The sequence below is a fragment of the Gossypium hirsutum genome, chromosome A02 (genome assembly GCF_007990345.1).
Source record: "Gossypium hirsutum isolate 1008001.06 chromosome A02, Gossypium_hirsutum_v2.1, whole genome shotgun sequence".
Lineage (NCBI taxonomy): Eukaryota > Viridiplantae > Streptophyta > Magnoliopsida > Malvales > Malvaceae > Gossypium > Gossypium hirsutum.
In genome coordinates this window covers 25,016,548-25,040,028 of record NC_053425.1, presented here as the reverse complement: position 1 = coordinate 25,040,028, position 23,481 = coordinate 25,016,548, and the positions used below count along the sequence as shown (strand labels likewise).

The 23,481-nt window shown below is 35.8% G+C and overlaps 1 protein-coding gene across 1 annotated transcript; it reads right to left on the bottom strand.

Moving 5' to 3' along the window:
* Window positions 1-980: 980 nt before the first annotated feature.
* Window positions 981-2,699, bottom strand: LOC107952182 (uncharacterized). The gene is made up of 2 exons (XM_016887462.1): window positions 2,585-2,699; window positions 981-1,729 (listed from the first exon to the last, which is right to left on the bottom strand). The coding sequence occupies exons 1-2, from the start codon at window positions 2,697-2,699 to the stop codon at window positions 981-983; spliced, it is 864 nt and encodes a 287-aa protein (XP_016742951.1).
* Between the last annotated feature and the right edge of the window lie 20,782 nt (window positions 2,700-23,481).

The window sequence follows — 23,481 nt, the reverse complement described above, 5'->3', positions numbered from 1 at the left end:
TGGCATTCTTCCTACCAGAAAAATTCAACATTCTTCTGTAACAACCGAGTCAATGGTAAAGCAATCATTGAAAAATCTTTGACCAATCGACTATAATATCCTGCTAATCCTAAGAAACTTCGTACTTCAGTGACATTGTTTGGAACTTTCCAATTCATCATTGCCGCTACTTTTCTCGGATCAACACGGATTCCATCAGCTGACACAATATGACCCAAAAATGCAACCTCGTGAAGCCAAAACTCACATTTGCTAAACTTTGCATATAACTGTTTCTCCCGCAAAGTTTGTAACACTGTTCTCAAATGCTGAGCATGCTCGGATTCTGTCTTTGAATAAATCAATATATCATCAATAAACACAACCACAAATCTGTCCAAATAAGATTGGAAGATCCGATTCATTAAGTCTATAAATGCAGCAAGGGCATTGGTTAATCCAAATGGCATTACCAAAAATTCATAATGTCCATGCCAGGTTCGAAAAGCGGTTTTCGACACATCGCACTCTTTTACTTTCAATTGATAATATTCGGATTGGAGGTCTATCTTTGAAAATACAGCTGCTCTTTTCAACTGATCAAATAAATCATCAATACGAGGCAGGGGATACTTATTCTGTACCGTTACTTTATTTAACTGCCTGTAATCAATACATAACCTCAAAGAACCATCTTTTTTCTTCACAAATAAAACAGGTGCTCCCCAAGGCGACATACTCGAGTTGATGAATCCCTTATCTAACAACTCTTGTAACTGTGTCTTCAGCTCTTTTAATTCATCTGGGGCCATTCTACACGGTGTCACTGAAATGGGAGCTGTTCCCAAGATCACATCTATCATAAATTCTACTTCTCTATCAGGTGGTAAACCTGGCAACTCCTCAGGAAACACATTAGGGAATTCATTAACTACAGACATCTGTTCTAACTTTGAATTGGAACCTCGAGTATCAAGAATATAAGCCAAGAATGTCTCGTTTCATTTACGTAACAATCTCTGAGCAGAGAAAGCTGAAATAATACTAACAATATCACCCAAATTTTCAGACCCAACTGAGATTATATCCCCTGTTTGGCATTTCAAACTGATCTGTTTTTCACAACAGTTCACTATTGCATCATGCTTCATTAACCAATCCATTCCCAAAATAATATCAAATTCCCAAAAGGGTAGCGACCTCAAATTAGCGGGGAACTCACAGCCCTTTATTCTCAGTGGACAATTACGACATATTAAATTAACTATCACACACTGGTCTAAGGGATTAATAACTTGAACATTGAAATCAATAGGCTCAACAGATAAATTCTTTTCAGATGCTAACATGGAGCAAATATATGAATGTGTAGATCCAGGGTCTACCAATGCATACACAGTATCATCATAAAGATAGAAAATACCAGCAATTACGTCCGGAGCTGTCGCCTCTTCTCTCACTCGAATAGCATAGGTACGTGCAGGTGTTCTAACATCTGATCGACTAGCTGATTCTCTCATACCCAAATGGGTAGCCGCTGTAGCACTGCTCTGACCAGAGCGCCTTCCTTTTTTAGGGGGAATTTTCTGTTTCTCCTTCTGTTCCACTTCTTTTACTTGTAGTTGGGGACAGTCACGAATAAAGTGATCAGTCGACCCACATTTATAACAAGCCCCTAACTTACATTCACCGAGGCGACTTCTTCCACAATTGGCATTTAGGCCGTTGGGTATTTTGTACACTACCCACGCTAACAGCAGGTTTATCAGATGCCTTGTAATCAGATTGTCTTAGTCTACTCTTTCCCGACCTTTCCGGTGTTGAAGTGGCTCGACTAAATTCCTTTTTAGATTTCTTCGCTGGTAAAGCTAAAAATGATTTAAATGCACTTCTTTTAAAAGATTCTTTGTTCCTTTTATCTCGTTGCATCTTTCTATTATATACTTATTCAAGTTTCTGAGCACGATTTGATAGAGTAACAAATTCTCGTATCTCAGTGCCCCCTATCATTATTCTGATCTCATCATTTAGCCCTTCTTCGAATTTGATACACATTTCTTACCCAGTGGGTACAATATCTCGTGCATATTTGTTGAGATAAACAATTTCTCTCTCATATTCAGCCACTGACTTATTTCCCTGTCGTAAGTCGAGAAATTCTTTTTTCTTCTTATCCAAATATCTTCTACCAACATATTTCTTCTTAAATTCATTCTAGGAAAATTCCCAAGTGATTTTCTCAGCTGGTACCATAGCTTCTATTGTTTCCCACCAGTTATAAGCTTCTTCTTTCAATAATGACACAACACATATCAAGTAATCATCTGGTCAGCATGCAATTTGTTTAAAAACCTTCATTATACTTTGTAACCAATACTCAGCTTTGACAGGATCATCATCTGTTCTTCCTCAAAATTTTTCGGCCCCAAGTTTTCTGAGATTTTCCAATAGAGTACGTTTATTAGATTCAGTTTTCGGAGAATGTGGAGGGGCAACCGGGGGCACTACAGGTGGTGCAGTAGGGGGAGGGGTTGTCGAGTCGAGTTTTTTTATTGAATTGTTTCATTGTACCATTGATTCATAATTCCATAATTAATATCTTTACGTTCCCATTCCCTCATCAAAGAAATCAAAACTTCACTACTGGTCCCCTCTTCAGAAGTCTGTACTCTACTATTTACCTCTTCTTCTTGTTCTGTACACTCTGGTCTATCTGACATCTTTATAATCAGGAGTTATCTATAAAAATAACAGGAGTTAGATCGGATCATACACATCAAACTATCACAGGTTTATATGGCATGTATTTCTAATCACTTTAAACAACACGATCATTTCGAGAATTGGCTAAACCGAGCTCTGATACCACTAAATGAACACCTCTAACTCGTATCTATCGCCGGAATAGGGTTACGAGGCATTACCAGACTTATACACTAGCATTTATATAAAATTGAGTAAAAAATTTGCATTTCAAATCAAAACTTTTCATATTTCACCATAAAGTCCCTAATATTGGCCCACAGGGCCCAACACATGCTTTGGAAGTGGTTCGAGACTAAAACGACCACTTTGGAAATTTATCCTTGAAGATAGGGGCACATGTAATGACCCAAATTTTACGGTTATCGGGAAAGTGAATTTTTGGGTCTCCATTTCTAAAAAAATAGATTCGTAAATATTTATTAAAAATATTTACGAAGTCAATTGAATGGTTAATTAGACTTTAATTAAGTAAATTTAGCTTAATTAAGAGTAATTAGTGGAAATGATTAAATTGAATTAAGTGTGAAAGTTTAATTATAGAATAGAGAAAAGTGAAGGGACTAAATAAGAAATAAGCCAAAAAGGGGTGACAAATGTATGGTTAAAATAAGTTAAATGTGTACAAATATAAATGGTACACATGTATTATACATGTGTATTTACTTATTATATTAAGTAAAATAATAATAATTAAAGTATATTATATTAATATTATTTTATATTAATTAATTAAATAAATAAAGTTATGACAAGTGTAAGGTGAAAAATTAATACATGTGTATTAATAAATATACACATGTATAAATAATAAATATTATAATAGTTTAATAATAAAATAAAGAAATAAATGAAATAAAAGAAATGAAAAAGAAAAACAAAGCAAACGAAACAGAGAAGAATAGGGGAGAAAGAAAGGAAAGAAAGAAAGAAAGGGAGAAAAGGGAAAATCAAGGTTTTGAAGCTTTAAACTTTAATAGGTATGTCAATTTAGCCCTTTTTACTTAATTTTTGATGTTTTAGAAGCTTTAGAACAAAGTTTTGATGAAATTAAGTTGATATTTTGAAAGTTATTAGATTTATAAATATTGTTCATGTTGAGTAAAATGATGAATTAAAGGCTAAATTGATAGAAATTCAAGTTAGAAATGAAATAAGGATTGAATTGTAAAGTGATTCATAAGTTTTATGCTTTAAGGACTAAATTGAAAGAAATTTGAAATTATGGTTTTATGATGAAAAATAGATAATTATGTCTAAGTTTGGTTAAAAATTGAGTAGAAATAAAGTATGAATTAAGATAGAAAAGTAAGTGAATTTAGTTAGGATTAAATTGAAATTAAAAGTAGAAAATTAACATTTTGCACTAAGACTATTTTGGACAGCAGTAGTAGTCTAAGTTTGAAAAATCACCAAAAATTGTAGAAATTGAATTAGAGGATGAATAAAATATGAAATTAAATATTATTGAGTCTAGTTTCTTATAAAATAAACGGTTTAAGCAATTTAATTGTAAATCATGAGATATGATGAATTTTGTGAGACAAGGTCAGAATGATTTTGGGTTCCCCTGTTCTGAATTTGTAAAATCATAAAAAAAATTGGATAAAAATAATTAGGGGCTTAAATTTATATTTTTAGAATCCTAATGAGTCTATTTTCAATAGAAACGAATATGAACATCATTCGAATTCTGTACAAGGAGATAATTAATTTTTAGTGAAGAAGGGTCGAAACTGTCAGACAGCAGAATAGTGGTGAATTTAAAGAATAAACTGTACTTAATGGCTAAACCAAAAATTCTGAAAATTATATGGTAAGAAGATTTGTGAGTCTAGTTTCAGGAAAAATTAACGGATCTTAATTTAGAATTCTGTAACTCAAGATATAAATTAGTAATGTATTAATGATTATGAATTGTATTAATTTCGTAGTCAATGTGGTACCGAAAATCTCGGCTAAGGAAGGACAAGACAAAGTCAACGGGAGTTAGCTCGAAAATTACGGTTTGTATTTCTATAATCCGAACTCAGTCATTATTTGTTATATTTATATACAGATGACAATTGTTAGTGTTAGAATTATGATGTTTTACAATTGAAATGGATTGATTTTGGTATGTGATGAATTTATCAAATTTATATTGATTGAAATCATTTTGATTGAATTCATATTGATTGAAATATATATTATATATATGATTTATGTAAAAATTTGAATATTGAATGAATGTTATATTGAAAAATTATATTGATTGGAATATGAGGGAATTGATATGAATATATGAGATTTGTGATAATTGAATATTTGATATTGAAAAGTGAATTGAGTTGTATTGAATTATGAATTAATGTGAATAATTGAAATATATTTGTTGAATTGAATGAAAATATATCAAATTATGAAAATGTGTGAATATATGTGATTATTAGAATGGTATATTGATGAAAAATTTATTAAATTGAGAAAGTGAATCAAATACCCTATTAACAGTATCGGACCAGATTGGATACAAATAGCATGCCATTGGTTTGTGATGTGATGGGGAGATTTGTAGTTCGGTCGAGAAGATGTTTCTGTTATTATATACTTCGGCTTATCCGAAGAGGCATTTAATGCCTTATTGGTGTGTTTGGGAGGATATGATATACTGGTGTGTTATGGAGGATTTATAATATTCCGGGTGTGTTTGGGTTGGATATTCTGGTGTGTTTGGGAGGAATCCACGTATCTATCAGAGTCCGAGTCTTGTTAATAGGGGTAAATAAGTGAAAAGATAAATCGAGTGAATTTGATTGATTGAGCTATTGGAATGAAATGAGAAATTGAATTGAGAATTGAAATTGATATATGAGATTGAAAACATGAACCAAAAGGTTCATGAAATGAGTGAAGTTCAAATGGATGATGATTGATGTTAGAATGAATTAAAATGGTATATTATTAAGAAGTAAAGTGTGAATACAAATGAATTGTGAATATATTGTAAAGAATTTATACGGTAAGCAAATGAAAAGAATTGAGCAAATATGTTGTTGTGTTTGTTATATGGCTTGTATAGAAATTTTATGGTAAGTAAATGAAACTTATCTATAAAATAAATAAATGAATAGTTATATTTGTTATTGTGATTTTAAGTTTAATTGTTATATTATCAAGTGTTCGGATTATAGAAATACCACTGAGTGTATACTCAGCGTACGGTTTGTTTCCGTGCGCAGGTTAAGTTAAGGCTAGACTGTTGAATCAGCATTCCAAGCCGATCCCGAATTCAATAAGGTAAAGTATGTTGAGTATTGATAATGGCATGTACCTAGGATGTTTAATGAGAGTCATTTAAGTTGTAAAAGTATTGATGAAATAAGTAAATTATGGTTGGCAACGGTATATAGTATGAATTTTGAAATATAAAAAAAATTCGTATTGATTCTAAATTAGTTCCAAATTGAATTTACTGTCCATATTGGACCGCGAGGGCCCATTAAAGGGACGACATCTTAAAACTAGGATGAGTATGAATATTTATTTTAATTAATGACTGAAATTGGACTGTACTGACTGGTAATGTTTCGTAACCCTGTTTCGACGACGGTATAGGGTTAGGGGACGTTACAGCACACGCCCGTGTGGCTTGGGACATGGCCGTATGGCCAGCCCGTGGGGATCCCATTGCCGTGTGGCTAGCCCGTGTGGAATTCTGACTTGCAATTCTTAAGGATCAAAGGGGCACATGACCTGGGCACATGCCCATGTGGCTAAGCCGTGTGGTAAACTGATTTTTCACCATTTTAAGCCATTTTCACACGATTTCAACACACGACCATGCTTGAAACCTGTGTCCTTCACACGACCAAGACACACGGCCGTGTCTTGTGCCCGTGTACTATCTTGACTTTACAATTAAGGATGCAGGGGACACACGGTCATACCACACGCCCGTGGGCTTACTGTATGTCACACACGGCCTATACACATGCCCGTGTGTCTAACCGTGTGGATGAAAATAGGCTGTTTTAGGCCACTTTTCTCACCCTTTCATCCATTACCTGCACTTAAACACAATTATACATAAATTACAACCAACCAATCAACCAATTTTATGCCTATAATACGCATTTTTTTATTAATAAACTACTATTTAATCGACAAACTAAGTTACATACACATATGCCATCCCTTTACGTACTTTAACTATTATTAATTTTATCCAACCAAATACTTATACATGCCATATAAATCAAAAGATAATAACCTGAAAACTACCGAAGAACGTCTGGATAGTGTGATTTTTGGTGATGATCCGATCCTTCATTTTTACATTAATCTACAAGACATATCAAACACAATCAAGTAAGCTTGTGAAAGCTTAGTAAGTTCATAAACTTAGAAAGTAAACTCACCAAATATGGTAAAGCATTCATATAATATATAATTCATTAATTTCTTTTGAAATTCACAAATTAAATCAGTTTCATTTAGTATTATTCAATATTACTCACACTTAAACTTAATTCTTTTTGGCCTATTTATCGCTTACCATCTCTTTTCTAATTAAGAAACTATTCGGAATTGAGTACTTTGTCTTTACTTTTGCATAGTAAACTATGGACTTACACATGATCACATTTCACTTTCCGAAGCCATGGCCCAGCCATGGTCTTACATGAGTCATATATCATACCGATGCCACATCCAGGATATGATCTTACACGAGAGCATTTATCACTTTTCTCCGATATCATAGCCCAGCTATGGTCTTATACGGATCACTTGTATCACCTTAATCCGAAGCCATAGCCCAGTTATGGTCTTATACGGATATCGCTTATCACTTATTTTCGATGCCATGGCCCAACTATGGTCTTATACGAATATCACTTATCACTTGTTGCCATGGTCCAACCATGGTATTTTCCCATCAATTCATCGTTTAACACTGGACAAAAGTACTCAATTCGATGTTTCACTCAATATGTTCATATCTTCAATTTCATATTTTTACATTATTCATGGTTTTATCATAATCATATAGTATAACTTATTATAAAATTCATAAGAATAACAACGATCACTAAAATTTAGCCACATGAACTCACCTGGGCTAATTTGCAAAAGTCGTAGAAATTCAGGGACTATTCTTACAATTTCTCATTTCCACGATTCACTTCGTTTTCTTGATCTGTAATTATAAAATCATTCCTTCATTAGCATCCATTTTAATTATATTATAATTCACAATTTATGCCCTTATTTTTTTTGAAATTACTCTATTACCCCAAACTTTTTGTTTTTACAATTTAGTCCCTGGTCAATTTATTCATCAATTGAGCTAATTCCTCTCAAATAACACTTTATCAAGACATTATCAGTTACTTCACAACCATTGAAATTTAAAATTTCCACATAAAACCCTAATTTCAAGCTCTTTTACAATTAGGTCCCCAAATATTCACTTTCTTTATAATTCTTTCGATAAAATCAACATATAAACAAATTAAAGCTTTAATTCCATGCTAAATCATCAAAAACTTCCAGCACTTATTCATGGTAACTTTCAAAATCAACCATGAAATCAAAAAATAATGAATTAGATGATATGACCTAGTTGTAAAAGTCCAAAAAACACAAAAATTTCAAGAAATAATTAAGATTTGAACTTACTTGCAGTAAAAATATGAAAAACCAGCTCTAAGGTTTCTTCAATGGCTATTTTTAGCTGAAGAGGATGAAGAAAATTGAAGAAATGTCTAGATTTCCAATTACATCCCATTTTTAACTATTCAATTTTTTTACTTCTTTTCTAATTTTACCACTTGTTCACACCTAATTTCAATATTTCCTGCACACACATGCTATCCAGCCCAGTAATAGGTGTTTAATTACCTATTTAGTCCTCCTTTAGTTATTACTAGATTTAATCACATTTCACAATTTTGCACTTAATTCAATTTAGTCCTTTTTACCCAATTGACTACCGAAACCTTAAAATTTCTTGACGAAACTTTAATACTAGCTTACTAACACTCCAATAATATTTATAAAAATATTTATGGCTCGGTTTAATATTCTGAGGTCTCAATACCTCGTTTTCACTTCCAAATTATTTTGTATTTATAATAAAATACTCTTCACTATTTCAATCATTTTCCTAACTTCACATCTAACTTATTTTCATTAAATTAATAATATTTTCTACTCATTTGTTGGATTTAGTGATCTCGAATCACTGTTTCGACACCATTGGAATTTGGGCCTTTACAATAATGAATAAGCATTTGAAATCTATGAAATTGGAAAATTGAATATGAGATGTAATATTTGATATTGAGATGACAAATGGATAAGAAATGGAAGAAAAATGTGAAATGAAATGTCTATTGGTGAATTGATTTGATATGATGATCGGATGATATATTTATACATATTGAGAATTGGTTATACAAGCTCAAGGGACCAATATGAAAACGTGACAAATCAAATAATGTAATTTAGAATTTGTACTATGAAATAAAGTAGTGATTGATACTAAGTTGACATTCAATATCTATTTAGTATAAAGATGAATTGATATGATATGGGAATGAAGTTCATATCTTTAATATGATTTGTATTGAGAATTCAAATTATGAAATGGAAATAATGTTTGGAATTAATATGAAATGGGATGTATTTTAGATAAATAGATTGTATGATAGGTTAAGATAGTGAATTGATTTAAACGATTAATTGTTTTGCGAATGGTAATTGAAATGTTATATTATTGAGTGACTATATGGTATGATAAATGTTGAACTCACCTTTTTCATATTTGATTTGCCATGATAGGCAAACTTTACCAAGCTACGTAGCATATAATGTATATTTATAACCTGAGGTAAGTTACTTGGTCTTATACTTGTGAACTTACTAAGCATTTGTAATGTTTACTCTGTTTGTTTCCCTTTTCCTGTAGATCATTGACTTGCGGAATGTGTCTAGCGAATCATTGGGAGCTCACACTATCCTATTATTGTTTTAATAGTCTTTTTATCATTTAAAGCTTAGTTTTGTGGCATGTAAATAGGTTTCAATATGGTTAAGTATTGATTTCAGAAGTTGATGAAATAGTCCATATTTATAATACTTGTTTTGAATGTATGTATAATAGGTATATAAGGTTTGGAATGTATATGTGTGTTAACTGGTTGAAAGGAAATGCTTGAATGTCATATTTGATGTATATATCCGTGAAATGATTATAACTTAAAAGTGATTATGGTTAAGTAAGTTGGTTGATATGGTTGAAACATATGTGATGGATGGTTAATGGTATAACATGTTTATAAATGTGTGATATAAGGTAATATGTATATAGAATGATTATGCTTTTTCCAAGCTAATGAGTGTGTTTTGGTATAGTTATTTATGTATAAAATCATATATGGTAACTTGTTATATGATCGATGATTTGTGGCAAAGTTTGGATGATGTTATATAAATGCATTAGTAGGTGCTTGTGTTTTGGCATTATTAAGTTTGGATATATATAAATATAAACATGTGCATATGAAAACTTTAGTAAATGTTGAATGGTATTGAAAATGTGAATGGCAACCTTAAATAATGATATGTATGTGACCTAGCTTATGATATAAAATGGTTAAGTGTTTTGGTATGAATTGTGATTTATATTGATGGTTATGTTGGTGCCAAATGTGACATATTGGTTGTATGTTTGTAATGGATTGAATGATTTCTATACAGGTTAATTGTGTACTTATATGTATCTTTGAGCTAAGATATAGATTTGGGCATGAAACAAATTTTTAAACTTGTGATTTTGACCATCTGGGTAAAAGTATTGATACTAGGGACCAAGGTTGTTATAGTATGCCTAAAGACCAATCATGAGATGATTGTAATTACATACTTGTTTTACCTTATTTATTAGTATAAGGCATTGATAATATTATTTCAGTTTCTTATTCTGTGTAGATAAATAAACTGAATTGTAATAAGGTCCTAAGAAAAATATGATTATTCTTAAATGGTCATTAGTCAAGTATTATTATGGGCTTGGACAACAATAATGCATTGAGACTAATGTGTAGTTGATTGATGACAAAGTGTTGTCATGGACATAGAGATGTCAAAATCAATACATTAGTATGTGTTAGAGAATAACATATTGGACTAACCCGCTATGAGTATGTTTCTTGGATTATTATGTAATAGTCACAACATTGCTCATAGTGATAACTATGTATACAATTCTCAAACTTGAGATCATCATTATCCCAATATCGTGAATCGTATTTTTTGATAGAATCAAATGTCTTTTGTAATAGGTTGTACTGAAAAGACTGATGTTGGATATGCCACAATCTATGTAGTGGGATATGGTTGATCAATAGAGGATTTGTCCCTCCTCTATAATGGGAATAATATCTTAGGCCACTTGATTGAGTGAGACTAGAAATGCATGGCCATGCTTGAATAAGTTGATGTGAGATATCATACTTATTTGTTTATTGTAGTCTACCCAAGCTATCAAGAAACATGAGATTGGATTATGCAAGTGTGACTGTTCCATCAATTGTGTCCAATCTAGGTATAAAGGACAAAAGGAAGTAATACATGAAAGGTTTATCACAGAAAGATTATGTAGAATTACAACTTCTTGTAACTTAAGTAGCAATGATGTATTGCTAGATATCACTCATTACTTGTATTATTAGAAATGTTCTAGTATTACTACTAACGTTACAAGAATGTACAGGGTCACACCTTATGGTTAAAACAAACAAAATCCAAACACAGTTGGTCTTGTGGTTAGTTGTCACATGAATTAAATTAATTATTGAATTAATTTAATTTGACAGTTAAATATTAAATGAATTAAATGTACAAGCTTGTTGTACACAAATAGAGAATGTATTCAAGTTAATATATGAATTTGATTCATATAAAATTTTTACAAAATATAGTTTACCGAAAATATTATAATAAATTATTATATTTCGGTCAAACATTGAAACATGATAGTTATAATTCTTTTTGGAAAGAATATAATGTTCTTAATGCTTTCCACATGTTCTCTATAGGATTATTTTGTTTTCAATATATGTGTAACGCTCTGATTTTCGGGACTTTTCGGGATTTCTGTGAGTTTTGGTGAATCTTGATTTTTGTATGATCTGATTGTATAAATCATGTTTAATAATTTTAGTGGGCCTCTAGAAGGCCCAAGTCTAAGTTAAAACCTGGTAGATTTAATAAATTTTGATTTTAAAAGAGAAGGGGGTTCTGGTGTATTGGGCTTTTAAGATAAAATTGGTAGAATAGGCCACAAGAAGACCTGTGGTAAAGTGGCAGGGTGACGCCATTGAGGTGCTAAAAAGATGGCGTGTGGAAGTCAGGGGGGAGCTAAGGTTCAAGTCACAAGGTAAGCAAATAAAGGTATTATTTTTTTTATGAGCAGGAATGGTATATGATGGAACTCAGGTGAAACTCTGTCAGGAAGAGTTTGAGTTGTTCAGGGGATTGAGTAAATGAGGGATAAGGGGAGAAAATCAAGGAGTCTAAGTAGGAAGCAAGAGTTGGCCGTATAGGGGACTCTGTAAGTGCAAATTCGGCTAGGTCTCTTAGTGTTTGCAATCTCTGTATTTGGATTAGTGGTTGCCGACATCTTTTTATGCATTTTCGGGATTTGTTTGGTCATTCTCCTAGTTTCCCGAAATAGGGTAGGGTATCTTAGCTTTTTCTCTTTTTCTTTCTTTTACTAGAAGCCGAAACCTACACCCTACACTTGTGTCGACTTGTGTAAGACAAAACTATCATCCTTTCTCTTCTTCAAAACTGAATTCTCTCATCTCCTCCCTTCTTCTTTTCTCTTTTCTTATCGACCCTTATCTTCTTCACCTTTGTTTTCCCTCAAGACCAAATACCTGCTGCCGATTTCTCCTTAGCTGAACTTATATCCTCCATATTTCTTTTCTTCTTTTCCTCATTAACCTCTCATCTTTTTTTACAAACCGAAACTTTTCTACACTGAGGTACTTCAGAAGCTAAATCTTTGAATATACTTTTCTCTTCTTGTGCGGTGGTTGGATCCACAGTAGATCGGGAGTAGTGTCATAACATTTTAGGTAAGTGCTCGAATCTTTCATTAGTTACTCATGTTTTAAGGTAAAAGCCGAAATCCCTATCAACTAAGGGTGGCTAACGTTTAGACTAAGGGCATATTGGCCTCTTTCTTTTGGTTTTGTGTGCGCTAGTGTGGACAAGGGGGACATTCAGCAAAGGGCTTTGAAGGCTAACACTGTTGGACATCTAGATCTAGTCCAAATTTCGGCAAACGTAAGAACTTTAGGGCCTAAGGTGTTAATGGCCGAATATGGTAAGGAGTTTAATGCATGATAGTTATCGACTTGTACTCTAACATGTGGGTAACCGATTGTAGGATATCGTAAGGGGATCCCATCGTCAATTCATCGCAAAACATGTGTGTAAATGACACCCACTTATAGACTAGATCGGCAAAAGCCGAAAGTCGAAATACCGAAGATCCAACATTTTGTGAACTTGCGAGCGTGCGAGTGCTTTTGAGATAGTTTGTTTGTTAATCTTGGTAATCTCAAGCAGTAAGGTTGCAGAGTGCGCAATTTCGTGCACTTCGGTATATTTGGGCTTAATGGGCCAAAATTGGGTTAATGGGCCAATGCCCAATTCAGTAAAAACTCTCGGTAAGTGTTTCTGTTAATACGTTAGTGGCTGTAATATGCATGAAAACCCTAAAATAGTAAATTTACTAGAATACCCTTAAGTATGAAATTTACCATTATACCCCTAAGTGCAAAGTGACCGTTATACCCCTAAGGTTAATTTTGACTGAAATGCATGATATTCTGATTCTGTATGTTGTATGCCATGACATGTATATCTGTTGCATGGGATATGGGTTATATTGATGGAGGAAGCTTTCTGGTGGCTATGCCACAAATATCTGTTCTAGTGGCTCTGCCACAATATCTGTATCTGGTAACTCTATCACAATATCTGTTCTGTCAGCCATGCTGCAACTTCTGTGGTGTGTAGTGGATGGGTGGGTCGAGTTGTCTCCCCACATAGTGTAAGGTTGGTACGGTGGTGTATACGGTTGGATATGGGTTGGGTTTTCTACATACATGAAATATATGTTCTTTCTCTGTTATGGGCCTATGGGCTTCATTCTAAATTCTGTATAGGGCTAAGGCCCAACTTAATCTGTTTCTGTGGTTTGATCTGATTTGGACTATGGTTGGGTTATTTTACACACTGAGTTTTTCCAAACTCACCCCTTAATTTCATCCATGCAGGAAATCTCCAACCATAGTGGGCTTGGAGCTGTGAGGGATTCGGAGTGCCACATGTTCTGCAAATTTAGTTTTCTTCATGTGTTTTGATTAGCCTTTACTTACTTTAATTGTTTTGGGTTTTAAGTTGTAATAAGGCCACTCGTAAATTTTATGGTTTTATTAATTGTTTTACGTATACTTGATTTAAACTGTTAGATTCAGGCTATGTGGGTTTTTGTTCAAAATTAATAAACGATTTCAAAACACAACGAGGTAACAATGGATAACCTAAAGACTTAATTAATCGGTGTTATTTTTTTCTTTTCTTAGTCAACAATTAACCATTGTTTTACAAAATCACCCTGATTACCATAAACAAAGAACACAATCAACCGTAAGTCAATGTGACACGTCAGACTTGGCCATAACATCTAGCCTGGGTTTGGGGCGTTACATTTAGTGGTATCAGAGCCAAGTTGCAATAACTCGACTGTGGAATGGGTTTAAAAAAACAAACAAACAAAAGTTTTTGAAAATTTGAAAAAAATAAAACAAAGATTTTCGAAAATCGCTTTGGGAATTCTTTTTTTTTTTAGATTTTCTATCTACAATAAATGATTTGAAAGATTGCAAATCCGGTTTTCTAAAATTTAGATTCTGAGAAGGTGGCACACTGAATTTCTAGCCCAAGTCTGTAAGTATCATTTTGAATTTTTCTGAATATTTTTGAATTATCAGCTATATGCTTGTACTGAAACCCTATTATGATACTCTAGTTAGGGTGATACTGAAACTGTAGGAATTTTGATAAGTAGACTGAGATTGTAGTTAGGCTACGATTCCGCGAAAAATAAAATCTGATGCATAAAAAAACATCTGTAATAAACACTAAAATATTTAATTGATGCATAAAATTCGTAATCAGATAGTACGATATGAGTACGAGAGCAGCTCGTGGAAGAGGCTATGGACGTGGCCGAGGTAGTGCACGGGCTGGATCTTCGTCTTTAGGACATATGCCAATGGCAGATGCATCGGTACCACCGGCAACAGAAGTAGAGTCTTATGATCGAGGTGTCGGGGATGATGCTCTATTTCAGGCAATGCTTTGTATTCTGGAAAGGGTTACCGGGGCAAGTACAGGTAATGGAATTCGAGGATCTATTTCTGAGTGACTCCGGGCTAATGGAGTGGAGATCTTTAGGGGCGTATCTGGTGTAGCCCCGAATGTGGTTGAATATTGGTTAGAGGCCACAGAACAGACTATGGATGATTTGGACTGTTTCGTAGAGCAGAAGCTGAAGGGAGCCATTTCATTGCTACAAGATGAGGCTTTTCAGTGGCAGCTCACTGTGAGAGATGGGACCCTAGCTGACAGGGTGACTTGGGAGCTGCTTAAGGCGGCCTTCAAGGGAAAATATGTTGGGGCGAGTTATGTGGACGCCCACAGGAAAGAATTTCTGAATCTGGTTCAAAGGGGTAAGACAGTTGCTGAGTACGAAGCTGAGTTTCTGAGGCTAAGCCGGTATGCTGTTGGGATAGTCACTACAGAGTATGAACGTAGTGTGCACTTCGAGGATGGTCTTAGAGATGAACTTAGGGTGCTGATTGCTCCGCAGAGGGAGCGTGACTTTGCTGCTTTGGCGGAGAAAGCTAAGATAGCTGAGGAGGTGAAGCGTACTAAAAGACAGAATCGTAAGAAGGATTAAAACCGTTTTCGAAGGGATTCAAGACCTTTGAGTGGTGCAAATAGGAATGTTAAAAGAGCAAGGGTGGAAGAGCCAGTTCGAGCAGTTTCGATGAATGTTGTTAGACCGCAAGTTTGTGGGGACTGTGGTAAGGTACATCTGGGCCAGTGTAGGAGACATTCTGATGCTTATTTCCGGTGCGGATCTATGGAGCATAAATTCAAGGACTGTCTCAAAAAACAGATCAGGTTCAAGTTGCAGAACAGAAGGTTACTCAACCAGTGAGAGGTGGACCGCAACCATCGAGAGGACGTGGACAAGGTAGAGGCGGTAATGGAAATGGTCGGGGTCGAGGAGCATCTGGCAGGGGTGCCGAAAATACTGAGGCTCGTCAGCCAGCGTTGGTGTATGCAACTCGTTGTCGAGAGAGGGGTGATGCACCCAACATCATAATTGGTACGTTCTTGATTTCTAGCATGCCGTACACTACTTTGATAGATATTTGATCTACTTATTCGTATGTTGCATGTGCCATATCTGGGTCGTTGGGTGTGCACTCTGAGGAGATTGTGAGTGGGGTATCGGTACTAAGTCCTTTGGGCCACTCGGTTAGGGTAGACAAACTGTATAGAGACGTGCCTTTAGAAACTCAAGGTAAGATTTTCTCTGGATACTTGATGGAGTTACCGTTCGGAGAATTCGACCTCATTCTGGGAATGGACTGGCTTGTTAAGCATAGGGCAACTCTGGATTGTGCTGCTAAGTGAATGGTGTTAAAGACCGCAGAGGGTGAGGAGGTTATGGTGATAAGTGAGTGAAGGGATTATTTGTCCAATGTGGTGTCGGCGTTGAGAACTGAGAAGTGGATTCGCAAGGGTTGTGAGGTTTATTTGGCATTTGTAAGTCAGTTGGAGACTGAGGGACTGACGGTGGATAAGGTTAGAACCGTTAGGGAATTCTAAGATGTTTTTTCAGAGGAGCTTCTGGGATTGCCTCCGAACCGAGAAGTTGAGTTTGGAATCAACTTGTTGCCTGGAATGGCACTAGTGTCCATCACACCATACAGGATGGCACCGAATGAGTTAGTGGAGCTAAAAGCATAGATTCAAGAGTTGTTGGATAGAGGCTTTATTAGGCCGAGTGTGTCTCCGTGGGGAGCACTAGTGTTGTTTGTGAAAAAAAGGGATAGGACGATGCGGATGTGCATCGATTATCGGCAGTTGAACAAACTGACGATTAGGAATAAGTACCATTTGCCAAGAATCGAAGATCTGTTTGACCAACTTAAAGGAGCTTCGGTATTCTCCAAGATCGATCTTCGATATGGATATCATCAGTTAAGGGTCAATGAGGTAGATATTCATAAGACGGTATTCAGGACTCGGTATGGTCATTACGAGTTTCTGGTTATGCCATTTGGACTGACGAACGCTCTTGCAGCATTAATGGATCTGATGAATCGTGAATTCCAACCATTTTTGGATCGATTCGTATTCATTTTTGTTGAGGATATTCTGGTATATTCTAAAATTGAAGCGAAGCATGTTGAGCATCTCCGCATTGTGCTGCAAGTGTTGAGGGAGAAGGAACTTTATGCGAAATTCAGTAAATGTGAATTCTGGTTGAGGGAGGTAACCTTCTTAGGTCATGTTGTCTCTGCTGAGGGGATCAAGGTGGATCCTCGAAAGATGGAAGCGATTTTGGAGTGGAAGCCACCTAGCTCGATGTCAGAAATTTAGAGTTTCCTGGGTTTGGCAGGGTACTACAGAAGGTTTGTAGAAGGTTTTTCCGTATTGGCAGCACCATTAACAAAGCTTGTAAGGAAAGGAGCACCGTTTGTTTGGACCGAGAAATAGCAGGAAGCTTTTGAGAAATTGAAGAAAGTTTTGACCAAGGCACCTGTATTAATTCAGCCAGAGTCTGGGAAGGATTTTACCGTGTACAGTGACGCATCACATGTAGGATTGGGCTATGTGTTTATGCAAGAGGGTAAGGTGGTTGCTTATGCATCGCGACAGCTTAAACCTCACGAAGTAAACTATCCTACTCACGATTTAGAATTGGTAGCAGTAATCTTTGCACTTAAGATTTGGAGGCACTACTTGTACGGAGAAAGGTGTGTCATATACACAGATCATAAGAGTCTTAAGTACTTGCTGACTCAGAAGGAGCTAAACCTTAGGCAACGAAGATGGATAGAGTTGCTTAAGGATTATGACTGTTAGATTGAGTATCACTCAGGCAAGGCTAATGTGGTAGCCGATGCCCTAAGCCGTAGAGCTGTGTCTGATCTAAGAGTAATGTTTGCTCGTCTGAGTCTATATGATGATGGTAGTTTGTTGGCTGAGTTACAAGTAAGGCCAACCTGGGTGGATCAGATTAGGGAAAAGCAGTTGAAGGATGGGTCTTTAGTTTCTCGATTCCAACAAGTTAAGAAAGGGGAAACTTCTGAGTTTGGGTTGAATAGTGAAGTTCTGTGTTTCCGAGGAAGAGTTTGCATTTCGAAGGACTCTGACTTAAGGTAGTCAATACTGAAAGAAGCTCATGGAGGACTTTGTGCTATGCATCCTGGAAGAAATAAGTTGTATCGCGACTTGTGAGAATTGTATTGGTAGCCTGGGCTTAAACGAGAAGTAACAGAGTTTGTGGGGAAATGTCTGACATGCCAGCAAGTGAAAGCTGAGCATCAACTACCTTCCAGACTTTTACAGCCAGTGAAGATACCACTTTGGAAGTGGGAGAGGGTAACCATGGACTTTGTGAGTGGGTTACCCTTGACACCGACGAAGAAGGACTCAGTTTGGGTGATTGTGGATAGGTTGACCAAATCTGCTCATTTTATACCTGTCCGTACTGATTATTCACTTCAGAAGTTAGCTAAGTTGTATGTACCGGAGATCGTTCGACTTCATGGAATCCAAGTCTCAATTATTTCTGACCGAGATCTTAGGTTCACATCTCGGTTCTGGCAAAAGTTGCATAAGGCGTTGGAAACGTAATTGAACTTTAGCACAGCTTTTCATCCTCAGATTGATGGTCAGTCGGAAATGGTTATTCAGATTTTGGAAGACATGTTAAGGCGATGAGTTATTGACTTTCGAGGTAGTGAGAAGATTGCTTGCCATTGGCACAGTTTGCGTATAACAACAGTTGTCAGGCGAGTATCTGAATGGCACCATATGAAGTGCTGTATGGACGTAGGTAACGTACACCTAGTTGTTGGACTGAATTGGGAGAACGACAGGTTCTTGGACTTGAGTTGGTAGCGAATACTGAAGATAAGGTCAGAATAATCAGAGATCGGTTAAAAGAAGCATCTGATAAGCAAAAGTCGTATGAAAATTTGAAGCGTAAGGAGATTGAGTACTCAGTGGGTGATATGGTCTTCTTGAAGGTTTCTCCTTGGAAGAAGATATTAAGGTTTGGTAAGAAGGGCAAGTTGAGTCCGCAATTCATCGGGCCTTATCGGGTTCTTAAGCGAGTACGTCTCCATGTTAAGGCGATATCGTTCTGACCCTACTCATGTCATGCCGGTTGCAGAGATTGAAGTGCAGCTTGATTTGACTTTCGAGGAAGAGCCTGTGCAGATATTGGATCAAGATGTTAAGGTTCTAAAAAGGAAGTCAGTTCCATTGGTAAAGGTACTCTGGCATAATCATGGCAGAGAGGAAGCTACTTGGGAACCAGAAGAGGTGATGCGTCAACAATACCCTCATCTATTTGGATCAGGTAAATTTCGAGGACGAAATTTCTTTAAGGAGGGTAGAGTTGTAACGCCCTGATTTTCGAGACTTTTCGGGATTTCTGTGAGTTTTGGTGAATCTTGATTTTTGTATGATCTGATTGTATAAATCATGTTTAAGAATGTTAGTGGGCCTCTAGAAGGCCTAAGTCTAAGTTAAAACCTGGTAGATTTAATAAATTTTAATTTTAAAAGAGAAGGGGGTTCTGGTGTATTGGGCTTTTAAGATTAAATTGGTAGAATAAGCCACAAGAAGACCTGTGGTAAAGTGGCAGGGTGACGCCACTGAGGTACTAAAAAGGTGGCGTGTGGAAGTCAGGGGGGAGCTAAGGTTCAAGTCACAAGGTAAACAAATAAAAGTATTATTTTTTTATGAGCAGGAATGGTATGTGATGGAACTCAGGTGAAACTATGTCAGGAAGAGTTTTAGTTGTTTAGGGGATTGAGTAAAGGAGGGATAAAGGGAAAAAATCAAGGAGTCTGAGTAGGAAGCAAGAGTTGGCCGTATAGGGGACTCTGTAAGTGAAAATTCGGCTAGGTCTCTTAGTGCTTGCAATCTCGGCATTTGGATTAGTGGTTGCCGAATTCTTTTTGTGTATTTTCGGGATTTGTTTGGTCATTCTCTTGTTTTGCCGAAATAGGGTAGGGTATCTTAGGTTTTTCTCTTTTTCTTTCTTTTGCTAGAAGCCGAAACCTACACCCTACACTTGTGTGCTGACTTGTGTAAGACAAAACTATCATCCTTTCTCTTCTTCAAAACCGAATTCTCTCATCTCCTCCCCTCTTCTTTTCTCTTTTCTTATCGACCCTCATCTTCTTCACCTTTGTTTTCCCTCAAGACCAAATACCTGCTATCGATTTCTCCTTAGCTGAACCTATATCCTCCATATTTCTTTTCTTCCTTTCCTCATTAACCTCTCATCCTTTTTTACAAACCAAAACTTTTCTACATTGAGGTACTTCAGAAGCCAAATCTTTGAATATACTTTTCTCTTCTTATGCGGTGGTTGGATTTACAATAGATCGGGAGTAGTGTCATAACGTTTTAGGTAAGTGCTCGAATCATTCATTAGTTACTCATGTTTTAAGGTAAAAGTCGAAATCCCTATCAACTAAGGGTGGCTAACGTTTGGACTAAGGGCATATTGGCCTCTTTCTTTTGGTTTTATGTGCGCTAGTGTGGACAAGGGGGATATTCAGCAAAGGGCTTTGAAGGCTAACACTGTTGGACATCTAGATCTAGTCCAAATTTTGGCAAAGGTAAGAACTTTAGGGCCTAAGGTGTTAATGGCCGAATATGGTACGGAGTTTAATGCATGATAGTTATCGACTTGTAATCTAACATGTGGGCAACCGATTGTAGGATATCGTAAGGGGATCCCGTCGTCAATTTGTCACAAAATAGGTGTGTAAACGACACCCACTTATAGACTAGATCGGCAAAAGCCGAAAAGCCGAAATACCGAAGAGCCGACATTTTGTGAACTTTCGAGCGTGCGAGCGCTCGTGAGATAGTTTATTTTTTAATCCTGGTAATCTCAAGCAGTAAGGTTGCAAAGTGCGCAATTTCATGCACTTTGGTATATTTGGGCTGAATGGGCCAAAATCGGGTTAATGGGCCAACGGGCCTAATTCGGTAAAAACGCCCGGTAAGTGTTTCTGTTAATACTTTAATGGTTGTAATATGCATGAAAACCCTAAAATAGTAAATTTACTAGAATACCCTTAAGTATGAAAATTACCATTATACCCCTAGGTGCAAAGTGACCGTTATACCCCTAGGGTTAATTTTGACTGAAATGCATGATATTCTGATTCTGTATGTTGTATTCCATGACATGTATATCTGTTGCATGGGATATGGGTTATACTGATGGATAAAGCGTTCTGGTGGCTATGCCACAAATATCTGTTCTTGTGGCTCTGCCACAATATCTGTATCTGGTAACTCTGTCACAATATCTGTTCTGGCAGCCATGCTGCAAATTCTATGGTGTGTAGCGGATGGGTGGGTCGAGTTGTCTCCCCACATGGTGTAAGGTTGGTAGGGGGTGTATACGGTTGGATATGGGTTAGGTTTTCTGCATACATGAAATATATGTTCTGTCTCTGTTATGGGCCTATGGGTTTCATTCTGAATTCTGTATAGGGCTAAGGCCCAACTTAATCTGTTTTTGTGGTTTGATCTGATTTGGACTATGGTTGGGTTATTTTACACACTGAGTTTTTCCAAACTCACCCCTTAATTTCATCTATGCAAGAAAGCCCCAACCATAGTGGACTTGGAGCTGTAAGGGATTCGGAGTGGCTACATGTTCTGCAAATTCGGTTTTCTTCATGTGTTTTGATCAGCCTTTACTTACTTTAATTATTTTGGGTTTTAAGTTTTAATAAGGCCGCTCGTAAATTTTATGGTTTTATTAATTGTTTTACGTATACTCGATTTAAACAGTTAGATTCAGGCTGTGTGGGTTTTTGTTCAAAATTAATAAACGATTTCAAAACACAACAAGCGTAACAAATGGATAACCTAAAGACTTAATTAATCGGTGTTTTTTTTTCATTTCTTAGTCAACAATTGACCATTGTTTTACAAAATCACCTTGATTACCATAAACAAAGAACACAATCAACCGTAAGTCAATGTGACACGTCAGACTTGGCCATAACGTCTAGGCTAGGTTTAGGGCGTTAAAATATGGATACCAAAAAACTCAAATTAGGGTAAGAGTATTTTAACAAAAAAAATAAGAAAAAGGTCCAGCAGCTGTTTTGGGAGATTTTATCTAGAAAAGTTCTAGGAGAGTTTTTGCCATTTGTTTAAATATGGGTGGACTACGTAGAGGCCGAGATGTTTTTGTTGTGGCTTGGAATCGACATTGAATCAACAATATCCTCTCATCGGTTTTTCAGTTAAGAAGGTAAATCTTCAACCTTATTTCAACTCATTTTGTTCCTCGTACATGGATCCATAGTTGAGGATTGTCAAAATCTTTTTACGCTGCGTCACGGGGCGTACCGGCAGTCCCAACAAAGGTATCAATACTTGACCAAATGGACAATATTTTGAAAATGGTAGAATGCCAAAACGGTATCGATACTGTTTTTTGGTATCGATACCTTTGATAAAAATATCAGTACTTGTTCCTTTTGTATGGATACCTAGTTTCCAGTTTTGAAAATTTTCAAATTGGTCCTTAATCATTCTTGAATATATTAAACTATGTTTGTATGCTTGATTTAGTCTTTGTTTCATTCATAACTTCTATTATGTATGTATTTAGAACAACTTGATGATTTAAATTGAATTCAATGTTATGATTAGCATGAGAATTTTTCGATAATTGTTGTAGCATCTTGAAACTTGGGTTAGGCGATCGGACTGGGTGAGAGATGTTACAAGCATGACATCTTTCATGATGAAAAAAACTAGTAATAACGATCACCCATCCTTATTGAATGACCCGTGACCACATTTCTTTTCCTTAATCCATGCCATGCTAGTGAGAGGATACCATTTACTCTTTAATCCAGTTATGAATTTCATTATTGTAGGTGAAGCCATACCATAAATAAATCATATACCTAACGTACAAACTTTCAGCTCTGATACTAATTGAGCACAAGCTTTAAATATATCAAAGTACACATATTCAATCACTTGTAACACCTTGAAAATTATCAATTTATTGTGTACTGCTATATTGAGGAATTTAATAGAATTTTGATATGAGATATTTAGTTTTGATAGATTAAATTAGTTTTAAATTATGGAGAAGCCTTTAGAAAGCAATTCTAGTTAACTGGACTGCTATTGGCCCAGTCAGGTCAAAGTATGAGACTAGGGGCAAAATGGTAATTATACTACTAAGGGTATTTCGGGTAATTAGAACCCATATGACATTAAATATTAGAATAATTTTGGACTTAAGACCTTTTAATTGAATTTTTAGTGTTAAAATGACGTTTTTATCACAGGTTAAAATACCATTGA